Source organism: Nipponia nippon, unplaced genomic scaffold (genome assembly GCF_047370975.1).
Source record: "Nipponia nippon isolate SJK-2023a ecotype South Korea unplaced genomic scaffold, ASM4737097v1 scaffold_4, whole genome shotgun sequence".
In the NCBI taxonomy this organism is placed as follows: Eukaryota; Metazoa; Chordata; class Aves; order Pelecaniformes; family Threskiornithidae; genus Nipponia; species Nipponia nippon.
Genome location: NW_028262358.1, coordinates 50,512,676 through 50,529,248, shown reverse-complemented (window position 1 = coordinate 50,529,248; position 16,573 = coordinate 50,512,676). Strand labels below are relative to the sequence as shown.

Here is a 16,573-nt window from a genome sequence, read left to right as displayed (position 1 = left end):
ATACCTGCTGAAATTGGACAGCAATTGACTCTGTTGTGAATGGGATGGATTTAAATGTAGGGAGCATGGAATAGTGTCTGGGTAGAGAAGGTCCACTGCAGGCCAGTCAATCTCCTTTGTTCACAAAGAGCAATTTCAAAAACAGACAGTAAACTGAGGTAAAAGATTTTTGTGTAAAAAATACACACCTGAGGGGAAAAAAAAAAAACCAAACATGGAAATTCTGTCTGTTTGAGCTGATATTTTTAAGCCGATGTTTTTAAATAGCAACAAGTAATGTTGTTGTTTAAATCTCATAGAATGGATGGCTTCTTTCTTTCATCTTTCTGATCATGATTAGTAGTTTGTACAGAATTGTATTACTGCTGATTCTCCTGCATCAAAGATATCCAGGTCGTTTATTATTATGGTTAGCTGCCAAACATTTGATTCATGCTACTGGCTATGGAAAAAACAAACAAAAACCTGGAATAGATATAGCAGCTTGATGTACATGTAACTGCTATTTGTAACTAAGTATTTGGGGGCAACTTGCTGCTAAAGGGAGCAAGAGTAGAAGGTTTTTGAAAGTGTAATAATTAAGCGTGATATGAATGTGAGCCACCAAATCTGCTTCAGCAGCCGTGCTGTGCTGATGGAGTTTACTAGTGGAAACTGTTTTGAAGAGTTTGATGCTGTTAATCTAATCCATATTGAAAGGAAATTTTGTAGCAAGCAGAAGAGCATATGTTCATTTACTTTAACTGAGTTATTGTGTGAGCTTGATCTAATGCTGAGACTTAACAGAGAGATGAATATTGTGGATTCATTTTCCTCATTTTTAATGTTGACTTTTAAAACACTTGATTTTCCTTGACTCTTAAAAGTTTAGTTGTCTATCGTCTAATTACCTCAAGAAGCTTTCAGTTTTAAAGGTACTCATTTGGATGCGGGCGGATAGTGTGTGTCAGTTGCTAGATGAAGTTAGTCGAAGATTCCAAGTAGACTGCTGAAAGGCTCATTCAGCTATCCTCTTAGGAACTTCTAAACTGATTTTTATGTTAAAGATTTTTAGGGTTTTTGGAGTGTAGTATCATAGAATCATTAAGGTTGGAAAAGCCCCTTAAGATCGAGTCTAACCGTTAACCTATCACTGCCAAGTCCACCACTAAAACCTGTCCTCGAGCACCACGTCTACATGTCTTTTAAATACCTCCAGGGATGGAGACTCAACCACTTCCCTGGGCAGCCTGTTCCAGTAGTACTGGGATATGATGAGACACTGGACTTAATCTCAAATATACAGCTTTTTGAGTTTACCAAGAAAATGAGGCGACTGAATTTAATCTTCTTTATATTATTTTCTTAAGTGAATGCAATTTACCACTGTCAGATGTAATGTGGGGTTGATGGACTTTTGATCAGACCTGTTCTGGCCATTCTGACATACCATTGTATTAAATAACGTTATGCAGGTTTTAGTAAGTGGAAACAAATGCATGATTGTTTTAAATTTGCCAGTTAATTATGTCAGAGTTCAATGTCATGCTCTAAACCAAAACTGCTGATGTATGAAAAATTGTTAGAAGTGGACTGTCTGTTTTATCAGCTTTGATGCTTGATCATGTTTGTCTAAATTTTTATTTTTTCACTCTTACTGGTTTCTGAAGGAAAGATGATAGGAATCTTGTTTGCCTGATGCTCAGGCATTTCACTGATTAATAGCAGGGGGTGGGTAGAGTAAGTGCTTGCCAACGTTTTAGTCTGTACACTGATGATGCATGCGGGGTACAGGTCCATGTGCCACGGTATTAAAAATGACTTGGTTTTTGCTAGCGTTGCTATTTCTGCTGCATCAGCAATAGTAGCAAACAGCACTGGTGTTAACAGTGAAGACTGTTAAAATTGTGATGAATAAAAACAACTATTTCTTTGCCAAGTAAGCATACTAAAGCTGCTAGATTAGAAAACACATGAGTTGCAATGTTCCACCAATAATAAAGCACTTAAAAGCTTTCTGTTGACATTTATACAAAGAGAACAGATGAGTGTGCTCTATTTGGTTTTGAAGTCAGTTTGATGCAAGCCTTACAACTGCCCACAACAGAAGGAGTTTTGCAGGCTGCTCTTGCAAAAAGAAATGACTGAATTTTGATACTGAGAGTGCTGACAAATTGCTGAAAGTGCTGCCCACTTATCATTGGACTGACAGTTTAATCATCGAAAGTGTACTGCTAGATTGGGCTCAGAGGAACAAAGGAAAAGAAACTAGAGTTTTTCCAAGGCATTAAAAGATGAATTGAAATTTGAAATGCGAACACTTTTTTTTTTTTTTTTTTTTGGATGACACTGCTGCATGACTTGTATGCCATATTCTCAGTGGTGGTATCCAGAACTTAGAGGTTCTTTTTCGTTTCTTCTGAGAGAAAGTGCTGATCAATTTAGCGCATAAATGGGGTGATGTCACTTTGTTTTGGTTCTTGTTTTAATTTTTTATAATAAAGGTTTTATTTAAATTCGGTGCATGCTGTGTCAACAAGGTTCTTTTTGGGCAGGGAGTGAACATCAGCACACAGCTCATCTTGTAGTTGGAGTGAACATCAGCACACAGCTCATCTTGTAGTTTGAGCACATGCTATGTGCTAGCATTCGGAACCCTTTCAAGAGACGTTATAATCCACATGTTTTTAGAGATTTTTCAATAAGAGCAGAATAGAATAGCTATATACTTTTTCTGTTTTTTTTTCTCTCCATTCTTAGTTACAGTTTTCAGGTGCTTTGTTTACATTATTATTGGATGCTGTTTGAAGAAAACACTGTGTATTATTACTAGCGGGTATCTAGTTGCAGTTGTCTAGTTGATGGGTAATGTTTTACTGGAACACGGAATGGATCGTCTGCCTGGATAAACCCTGGATCCATATTCAGTAGATTTGGATCCTCTGAAGTAGTAATTGTATGTCTGGATGTTAGAATGTTTGTAACCTTTGTTTACTAGTTTGGGGACCTATCTGATTGCAGTAGAATTGGAAAAAATGTATTTTGTTGCTTAAAAATACCCCTTAAGTTCCTAAATTGATGATCCAGCAGCAGTTGTGTGCAGTAAAAATATTTTATAAAAATATTAACTGTTTGCACACATTTTGTTGCATTTTACATTAAAGAAAACTATTAAACTTCTTAGTAGTAAAGAATGAGAAGGCACTTGAATCAGTTGTTTTCCCTGCCTGCCCCCTCAGCTCAATGCATGTTGATCTCGTGAATCTGAGTGACTTACTAAAGTCATCTCTGATTATCAGAATTTTTCACTTTTCACAAAAAAATATTGTGCAAATATTGAAGGCATTATTTATGCTTGGTTTTAGTGCTATAGTCTGTAAGAAACAAATTTATTGTAGGAATTAACTTTTCCTGTCAAAATACATAAAATTATGCTGTATGTAATAAAAAAAAAAAAGTGTCATTGATATTTGGGCATAACTTCATTTCTGTGAGGAAGCAGAAAACTGAAACTGAATGCTCTATGCATCACTGAGATCCAAGTACCGTGTAGATTTTTAGCTATATGAACATAACTGGTTTTCTCACCTTACCTCTTAAATTTTTAACTTTAAAAAATTTGCTCATAACTTTTTTTTTTTTTTTTTTTTCATATGGAAACTAGTTTGTGATTGAGAATCTGAGTGTAGTGCTTTGCTTCCTTAAGGAAGCATGCTGACTGGTGTTACAAGATGGTTAGTGTTTTGATTCATTCTCAAGCTATTGCTGTTTCTGGCTATTGGTTTGTGCCACCTCCGTTTGCTGTGTATTCTAAAAATCAAGAATGATAGATAAGTGGCTCTTCTCTGACAGATAAACACTTCTTATTTTCTTCAGTTTAAAGAATTAAGTTCTATGTGCATTGATGGCTTGATGTTGTGTTAGACTTAGGAAAGGAACATAGGCTGAGAGTGGCGTCAGTTTATCTCTGTTTAAATGGCTGCAGCTAAAGTGGAGCAAATTGTTAATGTCAGAAGACTTGTTTCAGTTCTTCAAATTCTTAGTTCTAGTTTAAACTGCAGTGAGTAATGCATTGGTTTAAAAAGTCTCCAACTCTGCTTTTCTTTCAAAAGATAAAGCTTTATCATTTAGAAGAAGCCCTCACGGTGAGAAATTCTAAAGCTGTGGGCACTGAGGGTGAGGGTAGTTTGCAACTCTGAAAGTGATGGGATAGGAAGAATTTGAACCTTTTCAGTGATTTCCTACTTTGAATATGCTTGCTGAGTGGTTTATGTAAACCCATTTTACGTTGCAGTCCAACAGTCTTAAACACATGTGCAGAGCCTTACTTCCTCTCAGGGAATGATAATTGACAGCTGAAAAGCAGTAACTTCCCGGTGGTTTTTAATGTGATGACAAACATTTATCTGAACACAGTCCTTCATGTGCTCAAGAGGGAAGAATACTTTATTGTTAAGTGTCATGAAGAAATCAAAAAAGTAAATCTCTGTAGGCAAATGTAGTCAGTATAAACAGCGTGTCCTGCTTCAGATCATATTGTAGAAAGGTGTTAGAGAGATTGAAAAATACTATCTGTGGATGAAGAAAGAAAACAAAAGATTACATTACTTGCATAGTTTTCAGGGACAGAGGAAGGAAAACGTTCTCCTGGGCTAGAATGCATGTCATTGCCACCATAGGTGACTGTGTCATGCCGTATTAAGGTGGAACAAGATAATTATATTGAAACCAGTTTGTCTTTTTTTTGAGTCTATTCCTCCACTGCCCTGCTGTGAGCAAGACAAATTTGTCATTTACTGCTAAACTTACTACTTAAAACATACAGACCAGAGTCCTGTTAAAGGTGAATAATGTGCATTTTGAAATTTTTCATATGAATTTCTGCTTCTACCTACAGTAGAGATGGGTACTTAGATCTTTTCAAAGGGAGGCCTATTACTGCATTTGCAGAGCTCACAGGTTTCAGAGGTATGGTGAAGCTGCTATATGCTTTTTTTAGCCATATCTACTATTGTAATTAAGTATCTCTCCTTACTAACTCTCTTTTAAATCCCTGGAGTGTTATACAACATAATTACCACTGCAGTGTTACGATAGAGGTAAAGTAGTTAGAACTGTACTTAGATGTTCGCTTTGAAAGTAAAGCTTTCCTTATTTTTAAATCAGTTGGCTTCCTGTGAGATATCATGATGGAAGAATTTATAAAGAATTGTAAATGTGGAGGAGCTAAAGCCTTGCAAATGAACTTGGGAAGTGTGATTTCATGAGAGACGTGCCAAAGAAGTTTTTGGGAAGGGAAGACAAGACATCTGCTTGGTAGTGTGTAAGAAATGATGTGAAATAAATCGAAATAAAAGGCTGTTTACCTGAGTTCCTCTTATTTTTAACGAAATTTGGATTCCATGGTAAAAAATAAAAAGGTACACTTTTGAGGATGTGACCTTCCTCCTTCTGTACTACTACTATCCTCAAGATTTTTAAGTATTAAAGTATTTCAGAACAGAATAAAATGGATACTTGCTAGAGGTGAAAGGAGAGTAGAGCTTTTAGCTATTCTAACATGCTGCTGGTGAGGCTTTCTGGAATCTTAGTGCACTTCTGATAAACTCTTGAGGGAGGTGCTGGAAATGCAGTAGCAGATAGTTCTATGGATATATGTAACTGCTTAAAGTGAGTGGCAAAGTTGCAAGATACTCAAGAGACTAGAAGCTTGAATTTGGTTTAATGGAGGTGGTAAAAGGAAAGATTATGTGATCAAAATTCAATACTTTTGTATGGACTCTTTTTGAGAAACAAGAGGTGTGATTAAACAAGAGGCAGGTTATCTGTGAAAACTGCTGTTAGTCATAAAAAAAATATCTTGAGGATGTGTAAAAATGTTCAGCAGAATCTGGAAAAACCCAGGATGCATATTATGCAGATAAATAACTTTGAGTTGTATATTCGGGAGAATGCTTGTGGTCGCTAGGCTAACAAGTTAGGAAGGTTGTGTTCTATCCATAGTTAGAAGTGAGAGCGAATGGGCGAAGTGGAAGTTTGATCTAATTATTTTATAATTTAAGCAGTAGTCCTTCAGTTCTGCCAAATACAAGATAAGTGAAAAGAGAGGCTCCTAGAACAGTGTATTATACCGAAAGGGAATTTGGAGACCTGATCAGCAGTTAAAGAAAAAATGGGAATACATGCTTGTTATTTCCCCTATTGCTTCTGAATGTTTCTTCTGAGGTCTTGGGGAAAGTATCTAAGGCAAGAGAGAAGATAAACTGCCAATAAGCAGAAGGAACAGTAGCACTTGAGGAGCTGATGATAATGCTGAGTTGATGTAGCTGACTATGTCCTGATGTTTGTCAGTGTTACCAATGGCTTGAATGTAGAGAGAGAGAAGATAAAAACCTACATAAGCAAAGATGACCAAATTTCAGGTGTCTGGTCCTATAGTGGAGTAGAAAATCCTGAGTTAGTAGCTGTTTTCATTCTGTATAACATTTGAACACGATAGATGGCTAAGGTTTCACACAAGCCAGAACTCAGTGGTAGTTCTCAAGCCAGCTTATCACGCTATCTACACGTGTTCCGAATGTTTGGCTCTACAGTGTCACGAATGTGACGTATGAGGATTTGCAAGGGAAAGATTAAAACAAGTATTCTTTCCCTCCTGTGAAAACTAGGCTATCTAATGTTAGTGATTATATTCTACATGAAAGATACAATCTAAAATGAAATTTTCAGTGCAACCTCTCTGTAGCTGCCAAATATAAATAAAAATGACCATGTTGCTACTTATGCTTCAGTACTTCGGCAGACTGCCTAGCTTGTTTCAGTGTAGTGTAAGTTAATGGAAAATCTGAAGAGAATGAAAAGGAAACAAAGTCTGCCAAAAGATAATAATATTTGTTCAAAGAGATGTGCTAAAGGATTTCTTTATATACTGAAGCCAGTATAAATACTGCTTGTAGTTCTGAGGATCTCGTGCCTGTTGCCAAAATTGTCAGTGCAGAAGCAGCTGTGGATTTTTTCCTTGAGCTATGATTATATGATGATGAAATTTGTGTTCTCCATTCTAAACAGGTGTTAACCACCAAATCATTATATAGTATACATGACTGAGTATGTCAGTTTCCAGTGGAGAAACAACTTGTTCTTGAATATGCAGAGTAAGTTTGTTAGAATTAATTCAGATTAACTCGCTTGAAAATTGGGTCTGCTGTGTTTCAGAGGTTCGTCGTTTCTGACACTCTTCCTCTCCTCCCTAGCATTTTAAGTGGTGAAATCTCAGCTATAAATCATTTGCCAGAGAAGAAATTGATTATGAAACAGAGGTTATATTAATCTCTCGTCTGCTGCTAGAGTTTCAAGTGACTTCTCGTTTCTGTGGCTTCCTGCAGTCAGATGAAAACATAAATTTCTGGTTTCAGTTTCATTTTAATTCTGAATATTTTGAAAGTTTGGAACTTGGTTAATACACTCATTTTAAGTAATTGTTTAGTGATATTGGAATAAACTTATAGAGAAAATTTTATAGTAGTTGGGATTCCGCAAGTTAAAAAATGTAGGTTTTTTTATTCTTATAGCAGCAATTTAAATACCAGTTTAACAGTTCTAGAAATGAAATATAAGCTCTTGTTAAATATGTTTTTTGGTTAAATAAGAGAAAGCTTTGTGTCCATTCTCAGATTGTTACAGTTTAGTGAAACTAATTAAATCAAATTATTTTTAACTACCTTGTTTATAACTACTCAACCACATTGTGCATGTAAATACTTCAATGCGTGGGTAATACAGGTATAATTGGTAGAAACAGTACTTATAAGTCCACTTGTGACGTTCCCTGGTGCCGTCAAGGAGTTTTTCATTATTTTGCAATGAAATAGTAGGACGTTTGGGTGTATATAGAGGTTGCCCAGGTCTCTGATATCATACGTTTTCATTATCTCACTGGGGGTGGTCAGTACAACAATATTTACTAGTTTGTTGTCACACCATGTTCTCAGTAACTGCACCCTTGAATTGGCAAGATTTCTCATTGCTGAAAGATGCACCATTTCATTTCCAAATGCTATAGTTAATCTCATAACTAGCAAATAGTACTGTATAGATGCATTTTTGTATTTTCTGTTAGGTACAGATTTCTAATTTTTTTTGCTTTCTAGATGCTTTATTATAAAATAATACATGAAAGAACTTTTTATACACCTTTTAAATGATGTGAACAATCTTGTAAGTGTTCTAAGGAGTTGCACATAATTTTTACTTCAATAGCTGAATTCCATAAACAGGATGAGTAGGTAGCAAATTTACAGGCATGAAGAAAACATTTAAGATGGGTGCTGCAATTAAAAATAAAACAAAACAAACCCCAAAAAACAACAAAAAACAAACACAAAAAACCTAAACAAAAGCAGAGTAGATTTTTCTTTCAAGTTACCATGATGCTCGTGAAGAAAGGAAGAAAATGGCGTTAAGATTTGGGAAAGACTAGAAAGAGAAGACTGTCATGCTAGATTATAATCTGTTACTGTATTTAATACCTAATATACGTTTTTCCCCCCACAGAAATTAGCAGAGTACGGAAAGACATGTATAACGACACATTAAATGGTAGTACGGAGAAGAGAAGTGCAGAATTACCAGATGCTGTGGGACCTATTGTACAGTTACAAGAGAAACTATATGTGCCTGTAAAAGAATATCCAGATGTAAGTATATCTTTTTAGTCCCTAAATTATTTTTTGATCCTTGCGGTCGTCTTTAAATGTAAATTTCATGTGATGCTACCCTTGGATCACATTGAATTGCTTTTGACAAGATGCTTCTTAGGGAAGCAGTGTATGTTCCACTTGGTGGCTTGATCTGTAGTGAGTGGGAGTGGAAGAAGGTTGTGTTAAATACCAAACTAGTATGGATTATAAGGCCGTATATCTACGATCTGAATTGTCTTGTTCATTCATTACTGTCAGTCCTGAGACACTATGTAGTGAGTTTTATGAGGGAAGTAGTTCTTGGGACAGTGTTTTTTCTTCTTAGTATGTCTCTGAAAGTCAGTTGGAGAATCCTTAGAGATCCTTTAGAGACCTTTTGGAGACTGTACTTAATCTCAATTACTGTTTCCCCATACCTGTGTAACTAGTTCTGTTGCATATGGAAGTGTCTTTATCTTGGGGTTGGTGGTGTGTCCTTCGCGCCCCGGCCCCCCCCCGCCCCCCGCAACGCTCCTTGCTTGCATGCCAATGTTATGTTCTCCATTGAGTACTCTGTTCTATGGTACACCTACTTTTTTGAGGGAGAACGGTTTCATTTAACTAGAAGAACTATTTAGAACTCCTGTGGTCTAAATGGTTTCTTAAAACAGCTTGGGAAAAATAGTCCTGTCAAAATCTACCCCAACCATTTTCATTGATCGCTGACAAAATAAGAAATGGTGTTATTCCTCCCTAATAGAATTTAGAGGTCCTGTTGCAGTGGAGGAGCGCAGGGTCCAAGGGAGGCATTTGCACATTGAAGTGGATAAAGTGGAAGAAAGTACAGAACAGCAAAAAAAATGGAAGTAACACTTGTGTATTTCTGTGGCTTTTCTTTGTATTATTAATTAGATTAAGCTCTCTAAATTGAGCTTTGTTATTTTAATGCTGCTTAGAACACACAGGCCTCTAAAGAAAACCTCATTGTGCCATACTCCATTAAGAAAATTAAGTGCAAGTCATTATTCAGAACAGAATATTTAGAAAAATGTCTTGTCCCCCTTTTCAGTTTTTACAATGTTGTTTTGTTGCTTTTGGGTTAAAATACCTGTACTGGGAAAGGTGTTCAAAGAATTTGCATTGGAAGTAAGGGCATCTCTCTCTCCTTCCCATCTGTTTTTCTTCCAAATTAAATATATGCCTATGTGTATCTGTATACATATATGTACACGTATGTACATGCATACATATCACACCAAAAACAGTGATTCTTTTGAAACTCCTTGGAGTTACAGATTTTGAGAGGAGCTGTGTTATGCAGTTGTTCTGTAAAGCGATGTAAGTAGCTCTGTACTTAGATATCTGTATATATCTTAGAGTTACGTTGCTTATTGGCTTTTTAAAACATAGCTTAGTTGTTGAAATCTTTGTTTTATGACTCAACAATGCATCCTTTGCTAAGAGTTGCCTTAGTTATCAGTTGTAGTTTTTACAGAACTCAATGGTTGCTGTACCGGGATCATCAGATAGAAGGAAGAAAAAGGGGGTTGGATTTCCTATAATTATTATTAAGCTTTTCTTCTAGGAATCAAGGGTGTAGTAGCTTGGCTCTTCACTGCCAGTTAATTATCAAATGTAGTGTAAAGAAGCAGGAAAGAGTTTGATTCTAGTTACTGTCAAAGCAGTTGTGTAACTTCCAGTGTACGATTTCTCTAGCTACTGCAAGCTCTTTGTGTGCCTTCAGAAGAATGCCCTTGAAGTGGTCACTAATTCATTTTAGTAAACTCTTAAAAATTCAGAAGCTGGAGAGACTTGTGATTTGTATACATGTGACCTGGAATAAAGGGCAGTTGGTTCTTGTGAGCTGATGTGAAATGTTGGCTAGAAAATGTACAGCTTCTACCGCTGTGGTGGTACTTGGCAGTTCAAGCTTCATTGGGGAGCCAAGCCCAGCATTCTCTGCATGCTCCTGCCTCTCTACGTGTTGCCTGTGTTTGGTCCTAGCTACTCAGAATAGGATCTGCACAGCCTCAAGAATTGGTTAAGCAACTAGAATATACCACTACATACAAAAAAAGCTGTGGTTTTGTATGTAGGCCCTTTCTAAGATTTTTCTGCAAGTTAGAAATTAAATAACCTGCTTTGCATTCAAGCTAATACAGTGTTCAGAAGGTTTGGAGTACAGTGATTCCAACTTGCCTTAAAAAAAAACACCTGTAAAATTCACTTGTAAAGATGAATTTCACCTGTAAAGATAATTTGATTGTAACCACAGTGTAATGGGAAACTGCTTACTCATATCTAGCAATTGATTTAGTTGTTATCAGATACAGGGAAGACATGCTGTGCAGACTATGAGGGTGATTTTGCCAGATAAATCCAGTTAGTTCTTTCTATTGCTATCATTATCTTCAAACTGACAATCTTGTATACCTTACAAAGGCATAAAGATGAATAAACTTAAAAGATTATTCAGAGAAGAGTGACGAGAAACTTTCCTGATGTGAGATTTAGTAATATTTTTAATAACAGAAGTAAAAAAAAAAATCAACAAACTTTTATGATGTTCTAATAAGCTTTTATTCCAGTAAATATTTCTGAGTTATAATTTTAAGCATATAGATTAGTTGGCTGTAGTGAATACTGAATAGTACTATAGTGCCATTTTGTGCACAGAATCCTAAATTAATTGAGGCATAAAAATAATGGTTTGCCATAAGATTAAACTAACTTATGTTTTATATATGTATATATAAACATACATCTATACAGATATGTATAAAAGACAAAACAGTAAATTTTCATAGCCTACACCACTTCAATATTACTGTTTGACTGTCCTTTGAGTACTTCAAAGAGGATAGAATATATAAAATTGAATTACAAAGCTAAAATAAATATATAAAACTCCCTATAATCTCTTAATAGTTTAGGTTCTTATATGAGTGCATATTGAGTGGTTTTATTCTAAGACCAGAGTTGATGAAAGGTTCAACTTTCAAAAAAAATCGTTTGTCTGAACAGCCTGTAGTTTTTAAATGCTGACTGTGTAAAGTCTGATTTCCACTTCTGTACTAAAGTGGAAAATAATGCAAAAATCTTGCTAAAGAATAACTAATTTTCTTTTGTATGTCGTATTAATACGGAACATTTTTCCATGATGTAATCACGATCTGATAAATTGTGTAACTGTTGGGGTGGTCTGCTTTCTGGCTTATTGTTTTTCCATTGCAAGCTACAGTAATGCAGTTGTGTATATTTGTATATATTATTCTAGCACCCTTGGAAAGGTGTTAGATCTTTGTAGAAATTTTAGTCTTAAAATCGAGATTTGAGCTACTTGGCTTTTCTGAACCATGTATGTGCTCCTGAAACTTGAGAAAGAAATTGTGTAGAAGGCACCTAGAAGATTAAATTCCATTAGTTGTCCATAATTTGCCCTTCAGTTAAAAATGTGTTCTGTCTACAGTTAAATCTTTGTACGCTCATTTAAGTCTTTGGTGTTACAGTTTGAAGGCATTTCCAATTCATAGAGAAATACCTTCTGTCAGAGTTTAAAAAAGAAGAAAAGGCGTCAGGAAAATTATTGAGCTCTTAGGAAGCAGAAGAATGGAGGATATGCTGCTGTTTGTGTGTAAATAGTTAATAGTCTTTAGCATTTCTTACGCTTCGGATAAATGATTAATTTTCTTGAATTTCCCTAAAGAGCTGAGACTAAACTTTCTGTCTGATATCAATTTAAACAGTTTTTGGAATTAGTACCTACAAATGTTGGACTGAATAAATGTTTTTCTATTCTAATCATGGCTTTATTATTAATAAGTACCCTGTTAGCTCTGATTAATGTGAAATTCTCTGTTGGAACTCTTCTGTGCCTCTTCAGTAAAAATGTAAGAACTCAGTAATTATCGCATCTAAAGTAGCATGTCCTTTGAGTATACTGAAGCTCAAAGGCCAGCAGTGATAAACAGCTTGTGCGTACTTTCTGACCATTTTAGTTAAAACTGTTTAATTAGTGCAACAGAACGAGGAGCACAGGGATTCATTTTACTATGGGGAACTTACTGACAAAACGTTTAAATCCTTTTTCAATTTGGTAATATCAGAGTTTAATAGCATCCCTAATATGGATTAGGAAAATGATAACATCCTCTTTATTTATTGTTCTGATTCTTTTGCTTAAGCTCTTCATTCCCTAGTGGTAAACAGGGAAGGAGGCTAAAAGAGCTAGCCTTGTTTACCCTTGCAATAAGAAGGAAAGAGAGGATATAACTGGTGTCTGTAAATAAACTTGGGCTACAGAGTACCAGCAGGGCTGAAGGAAGATTTGGCAAAAGGTCAACTACTGATACAAGTGGAAATGTATATGAAAGAACTAAAATAGTTTTGATTACTAATTTCCAGTCTGAATGAGATATTTGGAAAAACATTCTAGTAGAAGCAGTGGGAGCAAAAAAGTTAATTTTGACTTTGAACTTTATATATTTGTGAGGCTTTACACACTCTGGTTGTAAATGGTAAGGGAATGGATTCATTGAGAAAAGTTTGTTTAGTTGCTAATAAAATGGAGACATGCTTTAATATTTGTATGAAGCTTTTTTACCCTTTCTGTCTAATGTTTAATTGGATATCCTTCCGTTACTGACCATCTGTTTCAGCTTTTTAAAGATGAGTTTCTTTTAAGCCCTGGTTCACACTCAATAGCTTACTTTTTTTTAGTAGCACCTTGCTGAAAGATAGCATACATTGTTGTGATTTTATTCAGAAATAAGCCTGTCAGATCTCCAGAGCATGTTTGTCGTCGGAGGCAAAAGGATGGGAGACAGTCTAGAATACATTGAAGATAAAAACCCTGTCTGTTAGTCTCTGATGGAAATCTTACAGGCTCAGCATTAGTTCAGCAGTACCAATGAACTTGGTCCATATCTCATCCTTGTGAGTTATTTCTCCCCCATTTAACTCTTCAAGCATTGAGTGCAATTAAGTTAGACAGGCGATTACCTAGTCATTTATCTGTTAATATTCTTACTCCTATTTCATTCTTACTTTCAAATTTTGCTTTTTAACTATTTGCAGATGTCCTGTTTTGTGTGTGTGTAAATAAAAAAAAGGAAGGCAGTGTGAAGGTAAGACAAGTAAAGACTAAGTAAATAGCACTTGCTTTGGCTAGGGACAGTGTTTCCCTTAATATTTTTCGAAGTAAATTCGGAAATCTGGGAGAAGAAATGAGTTGCATCTGGTACTCATACACAAGTTGAACATATCTGTTAAGATACCAGTTTGTTATGTTGATGCTTGTGTTAGTAACTTCTTCAAATTAACATCATAGGATTAAACTTCTAGCGATGTCCAGCATGTATATGGCACTTGTAGTAGAAAGTAGTGGATTATTTTTTCTTGTGTAGTCACTATACAGGTCCAACTCATAAGGGTAGAAGTCCTCTAATCTGACATTAACAGCTAGTGTTAAACATTTGGGTGCCTTCTGTACACCACGGATGAAAAGGAGTGTGTCTGAGGGGAAGCCAAGTGCTGAAGGAGAATGGTAGGCTAGAAAATTAGTCTAAACAGTTAGTTTGTAGATGCCTATTGTTTTTCTGTGAATGAAATATTTAAAATTTTAGTTAGAATAAATTAATCTTACTCAAAGTGGTTAACTTTGGGAATTACAAAATCTGAGGTTGCAAAGGATGTGTCCAGCTGAACTTTTTGAAGATCAAGTTCAGACGTGGTAGTCAACATCTATCATGCTTGTTTTTGCTCGTGTGGTGCCTTTCATTATGGCTCGTGTCTCAGTTGTAATTGTCTCTGCAGAGTTAGGCTTTCAATGGGCAATCTATTTGATCAGAAATGTCTTCTTAATACCCTCTTTTGGTTTAGAATTCTGCACTTTATGTGCAGAATTTCTTTAGTTCATGGACCACAAAAACATTTGAGTGCATGGTTTCAGTTGATCATGTACTACAACTCTGTTGTGTCAGTTTGTCTATGCTTCCTGTTGCTGAACTGTTTTCCCTCAGAACTTCTACTTACTTTGTGTAGTAGCTCTTGCAAGACTAAGTACCAAAGAGTTGAGTGCAAATACAAATAATGAAAGGTCAATTGTGAGGCAGAGAGATTTGTGGAATATTGATCTTGTTTTTCATTGGGTTTTTTTGTTCCATCTGTTCTTTCAAATGTTTATCATAGTAAGGAAGGATTTTCTACAGGGAGGAGGAAGTGCTTCAGCATGACATTTTTGCTTGCTGTTGTGAATAGGTCAGGTACACTTGGGTGCACCTGCTGAACTTGTTGGTAGTTCTTTGTGAATTAGCATCCTGTGTACTTTAACTAGGATTGGGGACTGCAGTAAACATGGAAATACAAAGTAAGGGCTAAAACCATACTTAATAGAGCAAGGTAGAGCTATGTTTAAAATACATATGTGGATTTACGAATTACTGTTTAGGCATCAGGATCCCCAGTAGATGCACTCAGTTAAAGTCAAGACCAGATCTTCCGTTTTCTTCAGAGAGCTGAAGTTGAATCTGAAAGATTGAAGTTGAGTTGAAGCTGAAGGATAGGGTTTGTAGTTGAGAAGTACAATGTTCTAAGGAGGTAAGAAATACAGAGAGAAAACCCCTTTCTTAAGGATGAAGAGGTTTCTAAACTTTTTTTCCCTCTGGTTAGTTGACAAAGGAGACCTATAACACAGCTGCTGTACTTTCCCCAGAAACTTAACCTGGCAATTATAATACCACAGTATCTTCCTTTCCTTTTTTTTTTGCCGCTCCCCCCTATATCTGATGGTCAGTAAGCTTTTGACAGGCATACTAGCTATTTCTTCCTTTTTAGTAGCTCTGTAGTTTAGGTGTTACTGTTTGTACACTCGGATTTTTGTGGAGTTGCCCTTGCAAATGTAATTCAATACTTTCTTGTCAGAGGACAGCGTGAGTTCTGTAACTTCATATAGGTAGATCAGTCTTCGCTAATTATGCTTACTCTGTGTTTTGCCAGGGTAAGAAGGCACCCAGCCCCATCCTGAATTGCTATTAAAAGTGGTTTTGAGTACCAGTCAAGATATCAGCCTGATATTTTCCTTGTATTTCTCCTAAATCATACACTCGGGTAAAAAAATCAGCTTACATGTCCTCAAATAGGTCTGTTGTGTATTTCTAGAATAAGTCTGCCCACAAGCCTTGGGGGTGCATGTTAGCTTAAAAAAGTTGCCTTGTAAGCAAGAACATAGACTATTTTTTTAAAGAGGTGTGCTGTTTTTAGGTTCTGCTGTTTCTGAAGTTCTTAACTCATTAATACATTTTAAAGTGTGTATCACCTGTCAAGGAAAAGTCTTCAGTGTAATTTACATTTACAGCATTCATTTCTGATTTGAATTTGATCCATAATTCAAAGGAACAGGATTGTTGTTCTCTGCATTTGTGTGTCATCGATGTTGGTCACTTGGTCTTTTTCCATGATTCTTGCTGGGAGGAAGATTTTACACAAATACCAGCTCGTGGAGTAAACTTTCTGTTTAGATCTTTCCTTTCTCCTTCCATATTTTGCTTCACAGCTTAGGAACTGTTGTTTACCTGTCTTAGTTTTGAATGTTGGATTTAGAACAAAACACAAATGCTACCTCAATAGATATCTCTGCATAGGAGATTGTGAGATTGTGTGGTTAATAGGTATTCATCCGTTGTTGTATGGATCTAATGAATTTATTCAATTAGTCTCTGCTATTTTTTTAAAGCCAGTAAGAATAGTAGTTGGACACAGTTGTTTCATTTCAGTTACTTTGGCATAATATTAGTTCACAATTTTAAGCTTTTGTATGTTTCTTTTCTCTTTAAGAGCAGTGCAAAGCAGTTGAATTCTGTGAAGGCACTGATTCCTTTTGAAATTTACTACACTTTGAAACTGTGTGCATTGTTTTT

General features: G+C 35.8%; 1 protein-coding gene across 9 annotated transcripts in view; it reads left to right on the top strand.

Annotated features, from left to right (window-relative positions):
• The window catches only part of QKI (QKI, KH domain containing RNA binding), a 165,276-nt gene that overhangs the window by 30,949 nt on the left and 117,754 nt on the right, over positions 1–16,573 (top strand). For all 9 annotated transcript variants that reach the window (XR_015708021.1, XR_015708022.1, XM_087773676.1 and 6 more), the window contains exon 2: positions 8,533–8,675. Coding sequence is in view for 7 of the 9 variants with exons in the window: in XM_087773676.1 (XP_087629802.1) it covers positions 8,533–8,675 (143 nt within the window). In the remaining 2 variants the exon portion in view is untranslated. The remainder of the gene's footprint in view (positions 1–8,532; positions 8,676–16,573) is intronic.